This window comes from Bombina bombina, chromosome 10, assembly GCF_027579735.1.
Source record: "Bombina bombina isolate aBomBom1 chromosome 10, aBomBom1.pri, whole genome shotgun sequence".
NCBI classification, from domain to species: Eukaryota; Metazoa; Chordata; class Amphibia; order Anura; family Bombinatoridae; genus Bombina; species Bombina bombina.
In genome coordinates, this window is record NC_069508.1 from 150,462,720 (window position 1) to 150,488,591 (window position 25,872).

Here is a 25,872-nt window from a genome sequence, read left to right on the forward strand (position 1 = left end):
TGCAAGATGTCTCACGTTGCATCTGAGTCAGAAGATACTACAGGAAAATCGCTGTCTAGTGCTGGATCTACCAAAGCTAAGTGTATCTGCTGTAAACTTTTGGTAGCTATTCCTCCAGCTGTTGTTTGTATTGATTGTCATGACAAACTTGTTAAAGCAGATAATATTTCCTTTAGTAAAGTACCATTGCCTGTTGCAGTTCCTTCAACATCTAAGGTGCAGAATGTTCCTGATAACATAAGAGATTTTGTTTCTGAATCCATAAAGAAGGCTATGTCTGTTATTTCTCCTTCTAGTAAACGTAAAAAATCTTTTAAAACTTCTCTCCCTACAGATGAATTTTTAAATGAACATCATCATTCTGATTCTGATGACTCTTCTGGTTCAGAGGATTCTGTCTCAGAGGTTGATGCTGATAAATCTTCATATTTATTTAAAATGGAATTTATTCGTTCTTTACTTAAAGAAGTTCTAATTGCTTTAGAAATAGAGGATTCTGGTCCTCTTGATACTAATTCTAAACGTTTGGATAAGGTATTTAAATCTCCTGTGGTTATTCCAGAAGTTTTTCCTGTTCCTAATGCTATTTCTGCAGTAATTTCCAAAGAATGGGATAAATTGGGTAATTCATTTACTCCTTCTAAACGTTTTAAGCAATTATATCCTGTGCCGTCTGACAGATTAGAATTTTGGGACAAAATCCCTAAAGTTGATGGGGCTATTTCTACCCTTGCTAAACGTACTACTATTCCTACGTCAGATGGTACTTCGTTTAAGGATCCTTTAGATAGGAAAATTGAATCCTTTCTAAGAAAAGCTTATCTGTGTTCAGGTAATCTTCTTAGACCTGCTATATCTTTGGCTGATTTTGCTGCAGCTTCAACTTTTTGGTTGGAAACCTTAGCGCAACAAGTAACACATCATGATTCTCATGATATTATTATTCTTCTTCAGCATGCTAATAATTTTATCTGTGATGCCATCTTTGATATTATCAGAGTTGATGTCAGGTTTATGTCTCTAGCTATTTTAGCTAGAAGAGCTTTATGGCTTAAGACTTGGAATGCTGATATGGCTTCTAAATCAACTCTACTTTCCATTTCTTTCCAGTGTAACAAATTATTTGGTTCTCAGTTGGATTCTATTATTTCAACTGTTACTGGTGGGAAAGGAACCTTTTTACCACAGGATAAAAAATCTAAGGGTAAAAACAGAGCTAATAATCGTTTTCGTTCCTTTCGTTTCAACAAAGAACAAAAACCTGATCCTTCATCCTCAGGAGCAGTTTCAGTTTGGAAACCATCTCCAATCTGGAATAAATCCAAGCCAGCCAGAAAGGCAAAGCCTGCTTCTAAGTCCACATGAAGGTGCGGCCCTCATTCCAGCTCAGCTGGTAGGGGGCAGGTTACGTTTTTTCAAAGAAATTTGGATCAATTCTGTTCACAATCTTTGGATTCAGAACATTGTTTCAGAAGGGTACAGAATTGGTTTCAAGATGAGACCTCCTGCAAAGAGATTTTTTCTTTCCCGTGTCCCAGTAAATCCAGTAAAAGCTCAAGCATTTCTGAATTGTGTTTCAGATCTAGAGTTGACTGGAGTAATTATGCCAGTTCCAGTTCAGGAACAGGGGATGGGGTTTTATTCAAATCTCTTCATTGTACCAAAGAAGGAGAATTCCTTCAGACCAGTTCTGTATCTAAAAATATTGAATCGTTATGTAAGGATACCAACGTTCAAGATGGTAACTGTAAGGACTATCTTGCCTTTTGTTCAGCAAGGGAATTATATGTCCACAATAGATTTACAGGATGCATATCTGCATATTCCGATTCATCCGGATCATTATCGGTTCCTGAGATTCTCTTTTCTGGACAAGCATTACCAGTTTGTGGCTCTGCCGTTTGGCCTTGCTACAGCTCCAAGAATTTTTACAAAGGTTCTCGGTGCCCTTCTGTCTGTAATCAGAGAACAGGGTATTGTGGTATTTCCTTATTTGGACGATATCTTGGTACTTGCTCAGTCTTTACATTTAGCAGAATTTCATACGAATCGACTTGTGTTGTTTCTTCAAGATCATGGTTGGAGGATCAATTTACCAAAAAGTTCATTGATTCCTCAAACAAGGGTAACCTTTCTGGGTTTCCAAATAGATTCAGTGTCCATGACTCTGTCTTTAACAGACAAGAGGCGTCTAAAACTGATGGCAGCTTGTCGAAACCTTCAGTCACAATCATTCCCTTCGGTAGCCTTATGCATGGAAATTCTAGGTCTTATGACTGCTGCATCGGACGCGATCCCCTTTGCTCGTTTTCACATGCGACCTCTTCAGCTTTGTATGCTGAATCAATGGTGCAAGGATTACACAAAGATATCTCAATTAATATCTTTAAAACCGATTGTTCGACACTCTCTAACGTGGTGGACAGATCACCATCGTTTAATTCAGGGGGCTTCTTTTGTGCTTCCGACCTGGACTGTAATTTCAACAGATGCAAGTCTCACAGGTTGGGGAGCTGTGTGGGGATCTCTGACGGCACAAGGAGTTTGGGAATCTCAGGAGGTGAGATTACCGATCAATATTTTGGAACTCCGTGCAATTTTCAGAGCTCTTCAGTTTTGGCCTCTTCTGAAGAGAGAATCGTTCATTTGTTTTCAGACAGACAATGTCACAACTGTGGCATACATCAATCATCAAGGAGGAACTCACAGTCCTCTGGCTATGAAAGAAGTATCTTGAATTTTGGTTTGGGCGGAATCCAGCTCCTGTCTAATCTCTGCGGTTCATATCCCAGGTGTAGACAATTGGGAAGCGGATTATCTCAGTCGCCAAACGTTGCATCCGGGCGAATGGTCTCTTCACCCAGAGGTGTTTCTTCAGATCGTTCAAATGTGGGAACTTCCAGAAATAGATTTGATGGCGTCCCATCTAAACAAGAAACTTCCCAGGTATCTGTCCAGATCCCGGGACCCTCAGGCGGAGGCAGTGGATGCATTATCACTTCCTTGGAAGTATCATCCTGCCTATATCTTTCCGCCTCTAGTTCTTCTTCCAAGAGTAATCTCCAAGATTCTGAAGGAATGCTCGTTTGTTCTGCTGGTAGCTCCGGCATGGCCTCACAGGTTTTGGTATGCGGATCTTGTCCGGATGGCCTCTTGCCAACCGTGGACTCTTCCGTTAAGACCAGACCTTCTGTCACAAGGTCCTTTTTTCCATCAGGATCTGAAATCCTTAAATTTAAAGGTATGGAGATTGAACGCTTGACTCTTCGTCAAAGAGGTTTCTCTGACGCTGTGATTAATACTATGTTACAGGCTCGTAAATCTGTATCTAGAGAGATATATTATAGAGTCTGGAAGACTTATATTTCTTGGTGTATTTCTCATCATTTTTCTTGGCATTCTTTTAGAATTCCGAGAATTTTACAGTTTCTTCAGGATGGTTTAGATAAAGGTTTGTCCGCAAGTTCCTTGAAAGGACAAATCTCTGCTCTTTCTGTTCTTTTTCACAGAAAGATTGCTATTCTTCCTGATATTCATTGTTTTGTACAAGCTTTGGTTCGTATAAAACCTGTCATTAAGTCAATTTCTCCTCCTTGGAGTTTGAATTTGGTTCTGGGGGCTCTTCAAGCTCCTCCGTTTGAACCTATGCATTCATTGGACGTTAAATTACTTTCTTGGAAAGTTTTGTTCCTTTTGGCCATCTCTTCTGCCAGAAGAGTTTCTGAATTATCTGCTCTTTCTTGTGAGTTTCCTTTTCTGATTTTTCATCAGGATAAGGCGGTGTTGCGAACTTCTTTTGAATTTTTACCTAAAGTTGTGAATTCCAACAACATTAGTAGAGAAATTGTGGTTCCTTCATTATGTCCTAATCCTAAGAATTCTAAGGAGAAATCGTTGCATTCTTTGGATGTTGTTAGAGCTTTGAAATATTATGTTGAAGCTACTAAATCTTTCAGAAAGACTTCTAGTCTATTTGTTATCTTTTCCGGTTCTAGAAAAGGCCAGAAAGCTTCTGCCATTTCTTTGGCATCTTGGTTGAAATCTTTAATTCATCTTGCCTATGTTGAGTCGGGTAAAACTCCGCCTCAGAGAATTACAGCTCATTCTACTAGGTCAGTTTCTACTTCCTGGGCATTTAGGAATGAAGCTTCGGTTGATCAGATTTGCAAAGCAGCAACTTGGTCCTCTTTGCATACTTTTACTAAATTCTACCATTTTGATGTATTTTCTTCTTCTGAAGCAGTTTTTGGTAGAAAAGTACTTCAGGCAGCGGTTTCAGTTTGAATCTTCTGCTTATGTTTTTCGTTAAACTTTATTTTGGGTGTGGATTATTTTCAGCAGGAATTGGCTGTCTTTATTTTATCCCTCCCTCTCTAGTGACTCTTGTGTGGAAAGATCCACATCTTGGGTAATCATTATCCCATATGTCACTAGCTCATGGACTCTTGCTAATTACATGAAAGAAAACATAATTTATGTAAGAACTTACCTGATAAATTCATTTCTTTCATATTAGCAAGAGTCCATGAGGCCCGCCCTTTTTTTGTGGTGGTTATGATTTTGTATAAAGCACAATTATTCCAATTCCTTATTTTATATGCTTTCGCACTTTTTTATCACCCCACTTCTTGGCTATTCGTTAAACTGAATTGTGGGTGTGGTGAGGGGTGTATTTATAGGCATTTTGAGGTTTGGGAAACTTTGCCCCTCCTGGTAGGAATGTATATCCCATACGTCACTAGCTCATGGACTCTTGCTAATATGAAAGAAATGAATTTATCAGGTAAGTTCTTACATAAATTATGTTTTTTTCACAGCCAGAGCAGCTTCCCCCACCTGGAGATCCTCTCTTCACACGTCAGCAATGACTAATCCAGTTTCCTCCAATTACGGCTTTCCCCCCAGGGTAGTCATTGCCTGAGGCCATGCCGTGATTGGAGGAAGCCGGATTAGTAATTGATAAAGTGTGAAGAGAGGATCTCCAGATGGGGGAAGCTGCTCTGGCTGTGAAAAAAACAAAGGTAAGTTTTTAATCAAAACAGCTGCCTTCTAAACTTAGATGAATGAAAGTGCCCCTGTTTTTAATAGTGTTTTAAAAAAACAGGCTTTCATTCATCAAAGTTTACCTTCACTTTAAACAAACACCCTTAGATTATGATTTTTGACTGTACTTTCTAATATTTTCTTTTTAAAACTGAAAAATAACATTTTACAATGGCATTTTAATTTATTTTTATATTTTGGCAAATTACATTTCATTTATTTTTAGTTTTGCCCAAAAAAAAACACTTTTGGGGGGTTTCCTTACTGTCCCATATGGAGGAACCTCCACTACTTATATATACATTATAGTTTTCACAACAAAAGGGTGAGCACTAATAAATAGCTAGTGATAACCTAAATGATATATAAGCATGTAAATACAATTAGAATTGCCAGCAATTTGGCATGTTAAAGGAAAGTTCAATTTCAGATTAAGAAGTGTATCTTTCTTCCCAACGATGGCAGCCTCCTCCTCACCAACAATGGTCCAGAGATGCTATATAAAAGACAAAACAAAGGGGCGCCTCATGTGTAGTATCATCAAATAAGCATAAAGCCACAGAAAAAAGCCAAATGGGTACTCACAAGGCTCTGGAGCACACCTATGTGCTTGTAGGGACAGGCTGCAGATTTTATCAGGTGTGACAGCTCACCCACAGAGGATATCAGTCATTAACTGTAGTAGGAAAATAAAACACAGGAAAAGCACCAAATTGTGCAGATCACAAAGGATATGGTGTTTGACTTAGCACAAAGAAAGATTGGGTACTCACATATTAGATGAGCACACTTATGTGCTAGTAGGAGCAAGCTGGCATATTATGGTAAGGTGTGTCAGCTCACCACCAAGGGACTTTTCCTTAGGATGCAATATCCAAAAGTGGCAGACTTCAGTGTGTTAGGTTCCACTCCAAGCAGGTGCAGGTAGGTAAAATCACTCACAAGAGTATTTTTTAAAAATTGAAAAGTTCTATTTATTAAAAACAAATTAAAATACATATACAAAGGAGTGAACTAGGGGCATACAGTCAAGCCCCCTGTAAATGCAACGCGTTTCTCGGCTCATACGCCGTTTCCTCAGGCATATTAGTTATAGTTTTATAGTTATAGTTTGGTGCACTGCTATCTAGAATATAGAATAACCATTCTCTAAGACACTTGAAGGAGAGAAAAGTACAACCCGTTACAGGTGCTTGGTTGAATTTTGCATGTGTGTTCTTCATAACCAATGCTTGTACTAAATTTAAAGAGATCACTTATGCTCATACTTAGTATGTAAATGTTATTCCCTTAGCTTAACATGTATCAGATTCCCTATCGCTGCTTCTCATTCTTTTCTTGATGTGGTGAAACCAACAATGTTATGTGTGCTTATTTTCAGCTCTCCAGCTCATCAAGCAGCTTGCATCTACTGAGGTCTGCTCGGCCTTGCTGAAAGGATTAGTGTCTCTCTTGAGACCCTCCAGAAAAGAGAATATTAAAGGGAAACAAGTATTTGATGGTAGGTGATCACATTATATGTTATATATAGAACAAGAGCATCCCCTAAGCACTCACGTGAAGCAATACATGTGTGTCTTATCTGACCAAATTAGACAAATATCTCCTATTACATAAATGTTGTAGACTTTCTATCAGTAACTTTTATTTTCCAAACATAAATTGGAAAAATAACTTAAAATTCATTGATTACAAACCCCCCAATCAGAGAATGCAGTAAAGGTTAGAAAACCAAACATATAGTAAAGAATCTATAATAAACAGTTATCCCCCTTAATATAAGAGAGGCAAAAAAAAAAAGGATTCCTATGATATTAATGAGGTTCTACAATGGAAACAAATATAGAAATGGCCACTAACTAGTCTTACGTCTCTCAATATATTAAAGGGAGAGAAAACTGAAATTTGCATGAATGCATTTCAGTTTTAAATAGAAGCATTTTTTCAGTATCCTTCTATTAGCAAAAATGCTTCTATTAAATCTTATTGGCTGTTTTCAGCAGCATACGTAGGCATAATAAACTTTACCAAAATGTTTTTGCTAAGAGAATCAAGACCATATTGCCTAATTTTATACATACAAATCACATACGGCTAGATTTAGAGTTTTGTCGGTAAGGACCCGCGTAGCTAACGCCGGCTTTTTTCTGGCCGCACCATAAAAATAACTCTGGTATTGAGAGTCCACATAAAGGCTGCGTTAGGCTCCAAAAAAGGAGCGTAGAGCATATTTAACGCAGCTTCAACTCTCGATACCAGAGTTGCTTACGGACGCGGCCAGCCTCAAAAACGTGCTCGTGCACGATTCCCCCATAGGAAACAATGGGGCTGTTTGAGCTGAAAAAAAACCTAACACCTGCAAAAAAGCCGCGTTCAGCTCCTAACGCAGCCCCATTGTTTGCTATGGGGAAACACTTCCTACGTCTGCACCTAACACCCTAACATGTACCCCGAGTCTAAACACCCCTAGCCTTACACTTATTAACCCCTAATCTGCCGCCCCCGCTATCGCTGACCCCTGCATATTATTTTTAACCCCTAATCTGCCGCTCCGTAAACCGCCGCTACTTACATTATCCTTATGTACCCTTAATCTGCTGCCCCTAACACCGCCGACCCCTATATTATATTTATTAACCCCTAATCTGCCCCCCACAACGTCGCCTCCACCTGCCTACACTTATTAACCCCTAATCTGCCGAGCGGACCGCACCGCTATCATAATAAAGTTATTAACCCCTAATCCGCCTCACTAACCCTATAATAAATAGTATTAACCCCTAATCTGCCCTTCCTAACATCGCCGACACCTAACTTCAATTTTTAACCCCTAATCTGCCGACCGGAGCTCACCGCTATTCTAATAAATGTATTAACCCCTAAAGCTAAGTCTAACCCTAACACTAACACCCCCCTAAGTTAAATATAATTTAAATCTAACTAAATTAATTAACTCTTATTAAATAAATTATTCCTATTTAAAGCTAAATACTTACCTGTAAAATAAATCCTAATATAGCTACAATATAAATTATAATTATATTATAGCTATTTTAGGATTAATATTTATTTTACAGGTAACTTTGTATTTATTTTAATCAGGTACAATAGCTATTAAATAGTCAAGAACTATTTAATAGCTAAAATAGTTAAAATAATTACAAAATTACCTGTAAAATAAATCCTAACCTAAGTTACAATTAAACCTAACACTATACTATCATTAAATTAATTAAAGGGCCATGATACCCAAATGTTTAAACACTTGAAAGTGATGCAGCATAGCTGTAAAAAGCTGATTAGAAAATATCACTTGAACATCTCTATGTAAAAAAGGAAGATATTTTACCTCAAAAGTTCCTCAGTAGCCACCTCCCATTGTAAAGGATTTCTAAGCAGCATTTTAGTGTGTTTGTCCTGGGACATCTGAAGGGACTAGCATCGTGCACTCTCATATTATTTCACCAATTAGGTAAAGGAAGCTTACTATGAAATCTCATGAGAGTTAAGTCAAATCTCATGAGATCACAGTAAGAGTTCATGACCTCAGCACTGCTGATGCTGATTGGCTGCTGTTCATTTCTTCATTTTTGTAAATTTGTTTACCTGCAGCTGGGAGTAGCTGAGTATAACCTTTTACACAGAACTTACTCTGCTGAGCTGAGGAGATTGTGAGGTAAAATATCTTCCTTTTTTACATAGAGATGCTCAGGTGATATTTTCCTGTCAGCTTTTTACAGTTATACTGCATCAGTTTCAAGTGATTTAGCATATGAGTATTATGTCCCTTTAAATAAAATACCTACAATTACCTACAATTAAACCTAACACTACACTATCAATACATTAATTAAATACAATACCTACAAATAACTACAATGAAATAAACTAACTAAAGTACAAAAAATAAAAAAGAACTAAGTTACAAAAAATAATTTTTTTTTTACAAACATAAGAAAAATATTACAACAATTTTAAACTAATTACACCTACTCTAAGCCCCCTAATAAAATAACAAAGACCCCCAAAATAAAAAATGCCCTACCCTATTCTAAATTACTAAAGTTCAAAGCTCTTTTACCTTACCAGCCCTGAACAGGGCCCTTTGCGGGGCATGCCCCAAGAAGTTCAGCTCTTTTGCCTGTAAAAAAAAACATACAATACCCCCCTCCCAACATTACAACCCACCACCCACATACCCCTAATCTAACCCAAACCCCCCTTAAATAAACCTAACACTAAGCCCCTGAAGATCTTCCTACCTTGTCTTCACCTCACCGGGTATCACCGATCGGTCCTGGCTCCAAAATCTTCATCCAACCCAAGCGGGGGCTGGCGATCCATCATCTGGTGGCTGAAGAGGTCCAGAAGAGGCTCCAAAGTCTTCATCCTATCCGGACCGGCAACCATCATCTTCCAAGCGGCATCTTCTATCTTCATCCGATGAGGACCGGCTCCATCCTGAAGACCTCCACCGCGGACCCATCTTCATCCGGCGACGTCCAACTGAAGAATGACGGTTCCTTTAAGGGACATCATCCAAGATGGCGTCCTTCGAATTCCGATTGGCTGATAGGATTCTATCAGCCAATCGGAATTAAGGTAGGAATATTCTGATTGGCTGATGGAATCAGCCAATCAGAATCAAGATCAATCCGATTGGCTGATCCAATCAGCCAATCAGATTGAGCTCGCATTCTATTGGCTGATCGGAACAGCCAATAGAATGCAAGCTCAATCTGATTGGCTGATTGGATCAGCCAATCGGATTGAACTTGATTCTGATTGGCTGATTCCATCAGCCAATCAGAATATTCCTACCTTAATTCCGATTGGCTGATAGAATCCTATCAGCCAATCGGAATTCGAGGGACGCCATCTTGGATGACGTCCCTTAAAGGAACCGTCATTCTTCAGTTGGACGTCGCCGGATGAAGATGGGTCCGCGGTGGAGGTCTTCAGGATGGAGCCGGTCCTCATCGGATGAAGATAGAAGATGAAGATGGGTCCGCGGTGGAGGTCTTCAGGATGGAGCCGGTCCTCATCGGATGAAGATAGAAGATGCCATGGAAGATGATGGTTGCCGGTCCGGATCTACTCTTCTTCCCGGATAGGATGAAGACTTTGGAGCCTCTTCTGGACCTCTTCAGCCACCGGATGATGGATCGCCAGCCCCCGCTTGGGTTGGATGAAGATTTTGGAGCCAGGACCGATTGGTGATACCCGGTGAGGTGAAGACAAGGTAGGAAGATCTTCAGGGGCTTAGTGTTAGGTTTATTTAAGGGGGGTTTGGGTTAGATTAGGGGTATGTGGGTGGTGGGTTGTAATGTTGGGGGGGGGGGTATTGTATGTTTTTTTTTACAGGCAAAAGAGCTGAACTTCTTGGGGCATGCCCCGCATAGGGCCCTGTTCAGGGCTGGTAAGGTAAAAGAGCTTTGAACTTTAGTAATTTAGAATAGGGTAGGGCTTTTTTTATTTTGGGGGTCTTTGTTATTTTATTAGGGGGCTTAGAGTAGGTGTAATTAGTTTAAAATTGTTGTAATATTTTTCTTATGTTTGTAAATATTTTTTTATTTTTGTAACTTAGTTCTTTTTTATTTTTTGTACTTTAGTTAGTTTATTTCATTGTAGTTATTTGTAGGTATTGTATTTAATTAATGTATTGATAGTGTAGTGTTAGGTTTAATTGTAGGTAATTGTAGGTATTTTATTTAATTAATTTAATGATAGTATAGTGTTAGGTTTAATTGTAACTTAGGTTAGGATTTATTTTACAGGTAATTTTGTAATTATTTTAACTATTTTAGCTATTAAATAGTTCTTAACTATTTAATAGCTATTGTACCTGGTTAAAATAAATACAAAGTTACCTGTAAAATAAATATTAATCCTAAAATAGCTATAATATAATTATAATTTATATTGTAGCTATATTAGGATTTATTTGAAAAGTAAGTATTTAGCTTTAAATAGGAATAATTTATTTAATAAGAGTTAATTAATTTCGTTAGATTTAAATTATATTTAAGTTAGGGGGGTGTTAGTGTTAGGGTTAGACTTAGCTTTAGGGGTTAATACATTTATTAGAATAGCGGTGAGCTCCGGTCGGCAGATTAGGGGTTAATAATTGAAGTTAGGTGTCGGCGATGTTAGGGAGGGCAGATTAGGGGTTAATACTATTTATTATAGGGTTAGTGAGGCGGATTAGGGGTTAATAACTTTATTATAGTAGCTGTGCGGTCCGCTCGGCAGATTAGGGGTTAATAAGTGTAGGCAGGTGGAGGCGACGTTGAGGGGGGCAGATTAGGGGTTAATAAATATAATATAGGGGTCGGCGGTGTTAGGGGCAGCAGATTAGGGGTACATAAGGATAACTTAAGTAGCGGTGCTTTGCGGTCGGCAGATTAGGGGTTAATTATTGTAGGTAGCTGGCGGCGACGTTGTGGGGGGCAGGTTAGGGGTTAATAAATATAATATAGGGGTCGGCGGTGTTAGGGGCAGCAGATTAGGGGTACATAAAGATTACGTAGGTGGCGGTCGGCAGATTAGGGGTTAAAAAAATTTAATCGAGTGGCGGCGATGTGGGGGGACCTCGGTTTAGGGGTACATAGATAGTTTAGGGGTGTTAGTGTACTTTAGAGCACAGTAGTTAAGAGCTTTATAAACCGACGTTAGCCCAGAAAGCTCTTAACTACTGACTTTTTTCTGCGGCTGGAGTTTTGTCGTTAGATTTCTAACGCTCACTTCAGACACGACTCTAAATACCGGAGTTAGAAAGATCCCATTGAAAAGATAGGATACGCAATTGACGTAAGGGATCTGCGGTATGGAAAAGTCGCGGCTGAAAAGTGAGCGTTAGACCCTTTTTTGAGTGACTCCAAATCCCGGGCTAGCCTAAAACCAGCGTTAGGAGCCTCTAACGCTGGTTTTCACGGCTACCGCCAAACTCCAAATCTAGGCCATAGGCTTTGCCCCATATAGGGCTACATTACTGATGGAGTGGGGTATTTTTTTAGTTCGATTTCGTATTACAAATGGAGCGGTGTTTGTATTACCATGAGTTTGTTTGTGCTCCACATACTTTCAATAGCCCCCGTCTTGCGCAAAATTGAGCTTGTATTGCAGGCTGATAATAAATGCAATTGCTCAAACACAATCCCATTTTACGCTCAAACTTTTTACACAACTTGAAAGTTTGTGCAAAGAGTTTGGGCTGAGAAAAAAGTTGCACTAAAAATATAGATTATAAAGGTTTTCCACCTACACTATCCTGAAAATGGCATTTTTCAAGCTGTGCCCTAAGTGAAGTAATCAGCTCTTTTGCATAAAAAGCCCTATACTAAAACCACCAAAAAAAAAACACCCCTCTGGGAAGGGCATTTATCTGGCATTTGCTCAAACATTTAAAAAGAATCACAATTATACATAGATATTTTATAATCCTTGACCCAGTTATGTCTTTTAACATTAAGATGATGTGATTTCTGTGTCCAATTGGATTTCTAGAAAAACGGAATGAACAAATAGAATCCAGTTATGTTTTCTTTAACAAGATTATGTGATTTTAACATCCAGTTGGACACTTAAATAAATAAAAGTAAAATTAAAAAATTGATCACATGACCCTCCAAGAACCTATCAGATGGCTCAAAAAATGGCAGACTTCTAGTTAAGCTCTTTTATGTAGAAATTGAGAGTGTATATTTAGGATATAGGAATATATTTTAAACCCAGAAAACGATGAGTTCAGGAAACATATTACAGCACATTTCTGACAGCTGTCATTTATATTTTCTTTCAGCCTGTCAGGTTGCTTATAATTATCATCCAATTACAGACCATTTTAGATTTGATCACATGACCCTCTGAGAACCTATTAGATGCCCCAAAAATCTGCAAATTTCCAGTTAAAGGGACATTAAACCCCAAAAAAATCTTTCATGATTCAGACAGAGAATACAATTTTAAACAACATTCCAATTTACTTCTATTATCTAATTTGCTTCTTTCTTTAGATATTTTTTGTTGAAGAAATAGCAATGCACATGGGTGAGCCAATAACACAAGTCATCCATGTGCTGCCACCAATCAGCAGCTACTGAGCCTATCTAGATATGCTTTTCAGGAAAGAATATCAAAAGAATGAAGCAAATTAGATAATAGAAGTAAATTAGAAAGTTGTTTAAAATTGTATGTTCTATCTTGATCATGAAAGAACATTTTTGGGTTTAATGTCCCTTTAAGCTCTTTTATGTAGAAATTAAGAATATATATTTAAGATATAGGAATATATTTCAAACCCTGAAAATGATGAGCTCAGGAAACATATTACAGCACATTTCTGAGAATTTTAAATTGAAGTTTCATCTTTTTTTATGTTTGGTTTTTTTATTGTATATAGATGTAACCATGGAAACTAATCTTAGGATGTGTATATAAGGCGACACACACCATTGTTATTTTATGCCTGATGAAATAACCACTTATAGCTGAGACATGCGTTGTATTGTTGATTTTATTGTTTTAAGAATTAAAATTCTTTAAGTAGTACCTGCCTTGTACTACTTTATTCCTTTTCCTTTCCTGGAGCTGGCTTTGGATTCCTGAACTCATCATTATTCCTCCTGGGAGACTATTTTCTAGTGCACTACCAAATGTGAGTAATATATGCACTCATTTCACAATATACCTTTGGCATCAAAATTGTGCTGCACTATTGGGTTTTCTCTCTGTGCTTTATGTTTCATAACAAACATCTGATTTGCCACCGATATCCCTGAGAGACAGTCAGCTGGAGACTGAGAGGCCCAGCCTGCGTATCAGCACTTATATATAGTGCTGCACTTTTGTAAATACCCTCCTACATACGTAGTTCTTTAAAATTGTCCATCAGAAAGTCTTTTTCTCCACCATGAGGTGCTTTTCTTTGTTTTACTTATCAAACATTAAAAACCTATCTTTAAAAAATGCTAATCTAAAAAACCCTATCCTAAAAAAACTAAGTTAAAAAACTCTATCCTAAAGAAAATGCCCTAAAAAAGGCACCAGACATTAAGCTCTTTTGCAAAACAAAAAACCTGTACTTAAAAAAAATCTAAATTAAAAATAACCTAACCAAAACAAAAATGCATTTTCTGAGATATAGGGGCCTATTTATGAAATGTCTGTCTGACATGATCCGATCAGTGGATCAGGTCCGACAGACATCGCTGAATGCGGAGAGCAATACGCTCTCCGCTTTCAGCAATGCACCAGTAGCTCTTGTGAACTGCTGGTGCAACGCTGCCCCCTGCAGATTCGCAGCCAATTGGCCGCTAGCAGGGGGTGTCAATCAACCCGATCGTCTTCGATCGGGTTAATTTCACGCAATCTCTGTCCGCCTCCTCAGAGCAGGCGGACAGGTTATGGAGCAGCGGTCTTTAGACCGCTGCTTCATGTCTGGTGTTTCTGGCGAGTCTGAAGGCTCGCCAGAAACACGGCCCTTCAAGCTCCATACGGTGCTTGATAAATGCGCCCCATAATCTTTTTCGGGTCATGTGTTGCTGTAACTTATTCAGCATGTAAAGAAGGCTCTCAGGACCAGTGAAGGTGGCAAGGAACTCTGATCAACACATTTTATTTAACCCTTTATATGCTGTTATTTGCTATGTAAGCCTTTTTTCCTTACAGTTTTTCATAGGTTATTTGACAGCACCTTATTATTGTTACTGTTTCTCTCTTAAAGGGACATGAAACCCAAATTTTTTCTTTCATGATTTAGATAGAGAATACAATTTAAAAAAAAAGTTTCCATTTTACTTCTGTTATGAAATGTACTTTTTTCTCATGTTATTCTTTGTTGAAGAAATCTCTAGATAGGTAGCGTGCTGCCATCTAGTGCTTTTGCTAATGTATAACATTGCAAAACTGATACCATATAGTGCTGCAGGCACGTCCACACCCCAGAACTTGCGTCCCTGCTTTTCAAAAAGGTAAACAAGAAAACAAAGGAAATGTAATAATAGAAATAAATTGGAAAGTTGTTACAAATTGTATGTTCTATCTGAATGAAAAGATGTTGGGTTTTATGTCTCTTTAAGGGTTAATCAGTTTTTCATTGCGCCTTTTCTTCCATTCAGGGTTAGCTATTTGTGCTTATTGGCTTCAGTTTCTCTCTGATACTAAAGCTTTTTGTCTCCTGTTACTATGGAGCAAACTAGCGCAGCTCGGGCTTCTGGTCCATCAGCTGATTTTCTAGCAGGGAGAGCCTCTGAAACTTTAACCCCTTCCAGTTTATGATTCTAAGCTGCATGTCTCTGATTAGCTTTGGACCTAGTGTGCTGAGTCTATTTCTAACCCTAAACAGGGTTTTTCTGCGCTTCAGAGTATAAAAGGATTTTACAATATCAACGTTTTTTCCAGGAGAGTTCATCTGAAGTTTTTCCGAAACTTAAGGAGTATATCCTCTCTATTATTAATTAACGGCTAGATTACGAGTTTTGCGGTATGCTAAAAAAGCAGCGTTAACAGGTCCTAACGCTGCTTTTTTACGCCTGCTGGTATTATGAGTCTTGCAGGTTTACGTAAAGTCTTTTCTCTTGTAAGGTGTATCCAGTCCACGGATTCATCCTTTACTTGTGGGATATTCTCCTTCCCTACAGTAAGTGGCAAAGAGAGCACACAGCAGAGCTTTCCATATAGCTCCCCCTCTAGCTTCACCCCCCAGTCATTCTATTTGCCGGCTCTAAGCACTAGGGTCTCTCTCGGGAGGGTAAAGTGAATGTGGTGTTAGAATTGTCTACGTCTGACTGCTTGGAGATTGAACGCTTAATTCTATCAAAGCGTGGTTTCTCTGAGTCAGTTATAGATACTCTGATTCAGGCTAGAAAGCCTGTCACCAGGAAAATCTACCATAAGATATGGGGAAATATCTTTGTTGGTGTGAATACAAGGGTTACTCATGGAGTAATATTAGGATCCCCAGGATATTGTCTTTTCTCCAAGAAGGATTGGAGAAAGGATTGTCAGCTAGTTCCTTAAAAGGACAAATATCTGCTCTGTCTATCCTTTTACACAAGCGTCAGCAGAGGTACCAGACGTTCAAGCGTTTGCTCAGGCTTTAGTCAGAATCAAGCCTGTCTATAAACCCGTGGCTCCGCCATGGAGTCTAAATCTAGTTCTTTCAGTTCTTCAAGGGGTTCCGTTTGAACCTTTACATTCCATAGATATTAAGTTGTTATCTTGGAAAGTTTTGTTTTTGGTAGCTATCTCTTCTGCTCAAAGAGTTTCAGAATTATCTGCCTTACAGTGTGATTCACCTTACCTGGTGTTCCACGCAGATAAGGTAGTTTTGCGTACCAAGCCTGGTTTTCTTCCTAAAGTTGTTTCTAACAAGAATATTAGCCAGGAAATAGTTGTTCCTTCTCTGTGTCCTAATCCTTCTTCGAAGAAGGAACGTCTGTTACACAATCTTGATGTAGTTCGTGCTTTAAAGTTCTATTTACAAGCAACTAAGGATTTCAGACAAACATCTTCCTTGTTTGTTATCTATGCTGGTAAGAGGAGAGGTCAGAAAGCGACTGCTACCTCTCTTTCCTTTTGGCTGAAAAGCATCATCCGTCTGGCCTATGAGACTGCTGGCCAGCAGCCTCCTGAAACAATTACTGCTCATTCTACCAGAGCAGTGGCTTCCACATGGGCTTTTAAAAATGAGGCTTCTGTTGAACAGATTTGTAAGGCAGCGACTTGGTCTTCACTGCATACTTTTTCCAAATTTTACAAATTCGATACTTTTGCTTCTTCTGAGGCTATTTTTGGGAGAAAGGTTTTACAAGCAGTGGTGCCTTCCGTTTAAGGTACCTGTCTGGTTCCCTCCCTTCATCCGTGTCCTAAAGCTTTGGTATTGGTATCCCACAAGTAAAGGATGAATCCGTGGACTGGATACACCTTAGAAGAGAAAACAGAATTTATGCTTACCTGATAAATTACTTTCTCTTGTGGTGTATCCAGTCCACGGCCCGCCCTGGCAATTAAGTCAGGTAAAACATTTTTGTTTAAACTACAGTCACCACTGCACCCTATGGTTTCTCCTTTTTCTTCCTAACCTTTGGTCGAATGACTGGGGGGTGGAGCTAGAGGGGGAGCTATATGGACAGCTCTGCTGTGTGCTCTCTTTGCCACTTCCTGTAGGGAAGGAGAATATCCCACAAGTAAAGGATGAATCCGTGGACTGGATACACCACAAGAGAAAGTAATTTATCAGGTAAGCATAAATTCTGTTTTTTCTATGGGACTTCCATAGCGCCGTAACATAAAACTCATAACTAAAGTGCTAAAAAGTACACTAACACCCATAAACTACCTATTAACCCCTAAACCGAGGCCCTCCCGCATCACAAACACTAAAATTAATTTTGTAACTCCTAATCTGCCGCTCCGGACACCGCCGCCACCTACATTATATTTATGAACCCCTAATCTGCTGCCCCCAACATCGCCGACACCTACATTATATTTATTAACCTCTAATCTGCCGCCCCAATGTCGCTGCAACCTACCTACACTTATTAACCCCTAATCTGCCGCCCCCGTCGCCGCCACTATAATAAACATATTAACCCCTAAACCGCCACACTCCTGCCTCGTAAACATTATTTAAATATTATTAACCCCTAATCTGCCGTCCCTAACATTGCCGCCACCTACCTACATTTATTAACCCCTAATCTGCCGTCCCCAACATTAAAGTTATTAACCCCTAAAGCTAAGTCTAACCCTAACACCCCCTAACTTAAATATAATTAAAAGAAATCTAACTAAATATTCCTATCGTTAACTAAATTATTCCTATTTAAAACTAAATACTTACCTATAAAATAAACCCTAAGCTAGCTACAATATAGCTAATAGTTACATTGTATCTAGCTTCGGATTTATTTTTATTTTACAGGCAAGTTTGTATTTATTTTAACTAGGTAGAATAGTTATTAAATAGTTATATTAGTAATAATATAAATATTATATTATTATATTATATTTAATAACTACCTAGCTAAAATAAATACAAAAGTACCTGTAAAATAAAACCTAACCTAAGTTACACTAACACCTAACACTTCACTCCAATTAAATACATTACCTAAATTAACAACAATTAAATAAATTAAATACAATTATCTAAAGTACAAAAAAAAAAAAAACACAAAATTACAGAAAATAAAAACAAATTACAGACATTTAAACTAATTACACCTAATCTAATAGCCCTATCAAAATAAAAAAATGCCCCCCGAAACTAAAAAAAACCCTAGCCTAAACTAAACTACTAATAGCCCTTAAAAGGGCCTTTTGCGGGGCATTGCCCCAAAGTAATCAGCTCTTTTACCTGGAAAAAAAAATACAAACAACACCCCCAATAGTAAAACCCACCACCCACACAACCAACCCCCCAAATAAAAACCTAACTAAAAAAACCTAAGCTCCCCATTGCCCTGAAAAGTGCATTTGGATGGACATTGACCTTAAAAGGGCAGTTAGCTCTTTTGCAGGCCCAAAGTTCCTAACCTAAAATAAAACCCACCCAATACACCCTTAAAAAAACCTAACACTAACCCCCTGAAGATCGACTTACCGGGAGAAGTCTTCAGCCAAGCCGGGCCGAAGTCCTCAACGAAGCTGGGAGAAGTGTTCATCTAAGCCGGGTGAAGTGGTCCTCCAGACGGGCAGAAGTCTTCATCCAGACGGCATCTTCTATCTTCATCCATCCGGCGCGGAGCGGGTCCATCTTCAAGACATCCGACGTGGAGCATCCTCTTCATCTGACAACTAAAATGAATGAAGGTACCTTTAAGTGACGTCATCCAAGATGGCGTTCCTTAGATTCCGATTGGCTGATAGAATTCCATCAGCCAATCGTAATTAAGGTAGAAAAAATCAGATGCAATCAGCGAATAGGATTGAGCTTGCATTCTATTGGCTGTTCCAATCTGCGCCGGATGGATGAAGATAGAAGATGCCGTCTGGATGAAGACTTCTGCCCGTCTGGAGGACCACTTCGCCCGGCTTGGATGAAAGCTTCTCCCGGCTTCGTTGAGGACTTCGGCCCGGCTTGGATGAAGACTTCTCCCGTTAAGTCGATCTTCAGGGGGTTAGTGTTAGGTTTTTTTAAGGGTGTATTGGGTGGGTTTTATTTTTAGGTTATTGACTTTGGGCCTGCAAAAGAGCTAACTGCCCTTTTCAGGGCAATGGGGAGCTTAGGTTTTTTTAGTTAGGTTTTTATTTGGGGGGTTGGTTGTGTGGATGGTGGGTTTTACTGTTTGGGGGGGTTGGTTGTATTTTTTTTTCAGGTAAAAGAGCTGATTACTTTGGGGCAATGCCCCGCAAAAGGCCCTTTTAAGAGCTATTGGTAGTTTAGTTTAGGCTAGGGTTTTTTTTTAGTTTGGGGGGGCATTTTTTTATTTTGATAGGGCTATTAGATTAGGTGTAATTAGTTTAAATATCTGTAATTTCCTGGAGGGGGAGGAGGCATGTTCCGTTGGAAGATAGCAGCTGAAAAACTAACACTGCATACATTACTTATTCAGCAGAGCTGCTATCTTCCAACGAACATGCCCCCTCCCCGTCTTCCCCTCCGTAGTTTGCTAAGAGAAATTACAACCGTTCACAGAGGTGTGACTGTGCATTCCTGCAGCTGTGCTGCAGTCAATAGTGCAGATGTATTTATAATGAAAAAAAAGTTTCAGTGCTTTTATTAGAATGCCTTCACAAACTGAATTTTTTTTATATGAGGCACATTAGATAAATGTAATAATATATACAGCTAATGTAGCACTTGCTTAGCTCCACAGTGAGCGAGTGTTCTGATAATTCTCCTCTAAACTGGATAAATAAGAGTATGTGCATCACATGACTGATGTGCCTGTGAGTAAAGCATGCGTTACAATATGGCTGCAAACATAGCAGCATTGAGAGCAGTATCAGCATTCTGTTTGACAACCTTATCTTGAACATACTGGGGTAAACTGCGCAGAGTGCATACACATCCTTGATTACTAGATATGAATTATATTTATGATTGACAGCAGAAGTTAGATTGCAGAATTTGCAGCAGGTGTTTAGTGTCCCTTTAATGAACAAAAACATTTGCTAACAGCACCTAATAAAATAATCACACAACAGACTGTATCATCAAACTAAGTTTAATGAACAAAAACGTTTTTTACTTGCATATTTCTGCAATTCTGCAACAGTTCTCTGCATTGTTAGCATGTTAGATAATATTGGGTCTGCACCTATTCTATGCATTTCAATCTGCAGTGATCAATAAGCAGTTAGGCACCCTCACCTCAAGCAGCTGGACAGGAAGATAATAGGGAAGTGGTTGCTAGATCTTGCTCGATAGCTCTGGTCTGATCTGTGTACACAGATTCATTTCAGACCTGCTAAGCTTGCTTAACTTTGCTGCAACACAAGTGGACAGCTCCACCTACTGGCTATTTTAATTAGTGAATAAACTAAAGAAAAAATTGCATATGTGCGCTAACAGCTGCGGGGAATACTACGTTTGAGATTAAAAAACACTTATGTGTCTATTGAAAATAAATACTCTAATTCTGGTTAATTATATTCACCTCTATGTAGGTGGTGATATACTATATTTATTTGGACACAATACACAGAGATTAGATGATTGCAAATAGTAGGATAAATTTATTCTATTAAGAAGCGATATTTAAAACTAGTTATGTGATAAAACACAAATATACATTAATACAATATGTAGGACTAAAATGTATGACCGGTCATAAACATATACGTTGAACACAGAGATCTAATAAAATCTATATATAGATATCTGACATTCTTAGAACAATAAAACTTAATATAGAAAAAATATATTGCAACTTTGTGCAGCAAGTAGTTTGTTCCTTTTGAGATTGTGAGCTCAATCTTATGCCGTTAGGTGTTACCAGGCTATGTTCACAGTAATAAGGACTAATATCCACCTGAATGTTCTTACATTCAAAATTGTAATCCTAAATATAACGAAAGAGTTCAGTTCCTTTTTAGCGGTTACCAATCAAACAGACAGATCCGTTATTTAGTTAAAAGGTGGTAAGTTTGACACCTTAGTACTGTGCTGGCGTGTCTACCAGATTGTTGTTTTATTCGCAAATAGAGTGACAAATACAACCTAACTGTAGGGCCGCAACACCTCTACAGTGCCTACCTGCTTCAAATTTGGACTGGATACTCTGTCGAGGTCAGGCACAGGTGTCTGGAGCGGCTCCTAACAGCTGGCGGTGTCACTGATCATCTCGGAAGTAGATCCGGCTCTGAATGAAGAAACTCTGCGCAGAGTACGTTGGAGAGAGGTGAAATAGTTCTGTACAATCTCTCGTAATCCTTGGAAACCGTGCTATATTAACACTTGGTAGTTGGCTGTCTGATTCCTTCAACGCGTTTCGCCATGTACCATGGCTTTATCAAGATGGTTCAGACATGTTTTTTGCTTCTTTATATGCGTATCATTCGTCTGTGATTGGTCTATTGATTCTAATGACGTATGTTTCTTAAGGTGGATAATCATTAAGGTGGAATATTGTGGTTGTCAAATAGCCTCTATAAAGCAATCATATCTCTCTATTCCGTTATATTGGCACAAAGTTTTTTTTTTTTTTTTTAAATAATTTTTATTGAGGCAAATAAGGTTATGACATACAGACATAATAAAGAAACAAAATAGCATCACAAGATAAGCGAGACTGTAACATAAATAGTACTGATTTCCAGCATAAAAAACAGAAGATGCAAAAACAATCGGTTGTAAAGCCATAGTTAGAGTCCCAAATCAAATGAAAGCCTCGTAATTTTTTGTTTTATAATGCTTTTCCAACAACTAATGAGCTGTTACCTATAAATTTAAACATAGTCAGATAGGATTTCAAGTTTAAACTGTCTGTATATAAATAAGACTTGGTTAGCAACATACATAGAATCAAAAAAATGTTTCATGAATGCTCATTCTAGGGCTTATTCTCTTTTCACAAAACGTCATAAATCCCAAATATTCAATATATTGTTACACCTAAATAATTCTGTTTGCGGTATTTAACAAGGAAAACCGCGCAAACCACTGGGACTGATTACAAATCCCAGAGTTTAGAGGTGGGCGGGGGGGGATACAACCATAGGACTTTGTAAATGGACTCTATGAGTCTATGAATGAATGGCTTGTATGGGCAATTAAAATGGGCATATGTGATAATAAAACTCAATAGATACATCACCCTTAGGCTCATAATAAACACATTATAGAGTATAAAGTATTGCTATTAATCAGGTATTATAGTGGGAGTGAAAAGTGAAAGTGAAAATAGTGGGCATGGCTGTTCCACAAACTCGTACTCATAAATTATGCTGTCTAGACATGGGCCCTATGTCCAAACTGCAGGCAAAACCCTCATATGTATAGATGTGTAATTCTACTTAGCCTCCCCGAGGTACTTAGATAATACTATTAATGCCAGTTAAGTTAGGTTCAGGAGTTATTTTTGAAAGCATAATAAATCTTAGCAATCAAAGCATTAAGAATGACTTCCTTAGTTCACCCTGGTATAGGATAATAACAAAGTGCCTCACATCTCTATTCTATATAAATCTGCCTTAGCTCACTCAAATAAGTTAGAGGTCTCAAAGTGATACCATAAAACTAATATCTTAGTTACTCTCAGGTAAGTAATTAAGTGTTTATACGTATGAGTGGAGATCAAGCGCCTGTGTTTCTATGTCTTTATATATAAAAAGAACAACGATACTACTCCCTATGTAACACTCAGTTGAGTAACATAACATTTCAGTAAAATATTTAAGCATGTGTAACTGACGTTAATCGCAGCAAGCTAATATGTAGGCAAAAAAGGTTTGATAGATGCCATATCTGGAACTCATAGTGCTCAAAATATAGTAACTCAGTACAATTCAATGCTACGTGACAGGCTCTAAGCCCACATTCTTATAACAATTGCACAGCAAATATCATATCGTAGAGCCTTTTTATAGGGTTATATAGTTATATGGCACATATAAATATATCTTAGGTTTAACCAACAAAACAAAATTATGTCTCACAGAGGGCAGTATGAATGAATATAGTTCAATCCATGCAGAACCAAGGGAGAAAACACATTCATAAAATCAGCATCCAGGAAAAAATAAACAGCAAACTGCACATATATAATATCTGGTAAATTACTAATACACTTATCCTGCTTCGTAATAATTCAAATTTATAGTGGGGCCAGGTTTAAGGCCGTCATGCTTGCAGTGTTTGCAGAGATGAGATACCCTTAAAAACACATGGTATATCATAGTCAGAACACAATTCGCCAGGTAACCAATGTCCCTATAAAACTTTGATGCGTAGCTCAGCCGACATATCCATTATATGTCCGGTATCTGTATAAACACAGACAGCCCTCAACCAATGCCAGATTTGAGGCGAGGTAGTGTGGTAGGTGTCGTCGTAAGCCAGACTGCTTCAGTAGCGTATTGTTCGGTAATGTCCTTACTCCAGGTCCCAAGACTAGAAAGGTCGCCTCGAACAAGGCCAAGTCCTCCTCCCCGCTCCAGCAGCTGCAGATTAAGGTCTCGGCTTAGAAGCACAGATAAATCTTCTCTGTTTGATGAAACTACAGCATCGCAGGACTCCCACATCAGAAGGGAGGGGGAGGATGAGCCAAACTTTTCATTTCTAGGGTACGATTTAGTGGACTGCAACATGCAGTATGCCGCCTCAGTGTTTGAAGAAACAGCTGCGGTGTCCGGGATCTGTGTGTGCCATAAAGATAAGAGCTTATCCTCCTGTGTAGAGATCGCTCCGAGACAGCTCACCTCTGGCACATATGATGTAAGGCAGTTGCGGGGACTGTCATCTGGAGGGCTCTGCGACTTCTCCTGATGGCTCAGTTCAAACATGGCTGGCAAATCATGCCCAGTTGCAACTGTAAGCGCTTTCGACAGATTAGAAAAGTGAGAATTTATCATGGCTCTAAGTTCCTCACCCCACGAGGTCAGCGCCATCTTGAGTAACTCAGTCCGCTGAGTAGCCATGGGTTTGCTTTGGCACGCAGTGAATCAGGTTATTAAAAGCTGTTTTGCTCCCGAACACGTTCTTGAGAATCACATAAGCTTAATATCTGTCTCTGGGTAACATTTAGCTACAGAATAAGCAAATAAGCCCCATATAATAAGACTAGAAACAGGAGCTCTGCAAAAAGGCGACCATTCTCTTAGGCAGCTAGCTCCGCCCCCTTGGCACAAAGTTTAAATTATCATACATAAAAGAAAACTGTACAATTGCGGTTTAAAATAATGAATGCTGCTTTGTGTATGAACAGAACAAGGATGCATAAAAAGTATATAAAAGATACATTAAAAATAAAAATGATATCACTTAAATAGGGGTTTTTCTTTAAGACAATCTAATTGCAAATAAATGGAAAGACTCATGTTCATGTTTTTTATATATAAAAACTCCAGGACAAAAATTATACAACAAAGTTGTTAAACCGATATTGTCTATTTGTGTTGATATATATCGTAGAGTCTATCATTGCTCCATGTTGAAATAAGCTATTTGCTAAAATACATATAAGAGGTTATTTGTAACTTTACCATATCTGTATACAATGCAAAATCTATCCTATTATGGTATGGTAATGGTAGTCGATTTTAGTTAATTGTTGCGATCTTATAATAAAATATCAATCATTAAAAACTTATTTCTTTAAAATAAGAATAAAAGTAATTCCCAACAAAAAACTTTATATTAAAAATCAGTATTTGTGTGAATAAAAATTGTTTTCATTTCTAATGTCTATTCTTCAAACAGAAATAAATGTGCTGGAAGGGGTTCACGTTAATCTTACTCTAAAATGAATGGGTGCAAATCTAATTCAGAGTTAAGTCCTTGAGGGTACAGAGTTTGGAGCTCAAAGATCAATTCTGCTTCTTTTCTAAGGAGCAATTTATCAAAATTTCCTCCTCTCCATGGTTTATTAATTCGACATATCCCCCCAATATTTGAGGTCATTTACATTATTATGGTGTGCTGTCCTAAAATGTTCATACAACCTAGTGTCCTGGTCTCCTTTTTTGATTAAATTTAGATGTTCTCTAATTCTTGTTCTCAGAACTCTAGAGGTCTCTCCCAAATATTGTTTCCCACAAGTGCATTGGATCAAATATATGATCCCCTTATCACTACACCTAATCGTCTCTTGGATTTTATATTTTTTACCCGTGTTTGTGGATGTGTACTCTTTGCATTTGGTACTGTGTTGGCAAGCTTTACAACTATAACAGGGGTAATAGCCCTGTAGTTTTTTTCCAGTTAAATCCTTATCTCTCATTCTTTTTGTTTTTTGCTTAAAGGGCCACTGTAAGTAAATATTTTCTATGCCTGTTACTAACTAACTACCCCAAATACGCTTTTTATTAATAGCATTTCATTAACATATCTCTACCGTATATCAGAAATCTTGTCTGCAAATTTAATTGTTTTCCAAACCCACTCCGTGGGTATCCTTTGCTCTGTACCAATCCGTTTACAATACCTAGGTTTCAAAATGGCGCTTTAAACACAAAGTTATTGGTTTAAGTATTTTGAACACACAGTGCTGAAAATAGTGGGCAGGATAACGTGACCTCATCGGCGAATAAAAGATATAACTTTTAGAACGTTATGAAACTTCGTTTTGGAGAAAATATAGGTCAGTAGGTTTTAATTAATGTTTATTAACTTTAATATGTTAGTTGTTTAGCTTAAAAATTATAACAGAAAGTAATCCT

General features: G+C 38.2%; 1 protein-coding gene across 1 annotated transcript in view; it reads left to right on the forward strand.

Annotated features, from left to right (window-relative positions):
- ARMH1 (armadillo like helical domain containing 1) overlaps nt 1-25,872 on the forward strand; it is a 195,596-nt gene that overhangs the window by 52,059 nt on the left and 117,665 nt on the right. Inside the window, exon 6 of the mRNA XM_053693387.1 lies at nt 6,425-6,544. Within this exon, the coding sequence (XP_053549362.1) occupies nt 6,425-6,544 (120 nt within the window). The remainder of the gene's footprint in view (nt 1-6,424; nt 6,545-25,872) is intronic.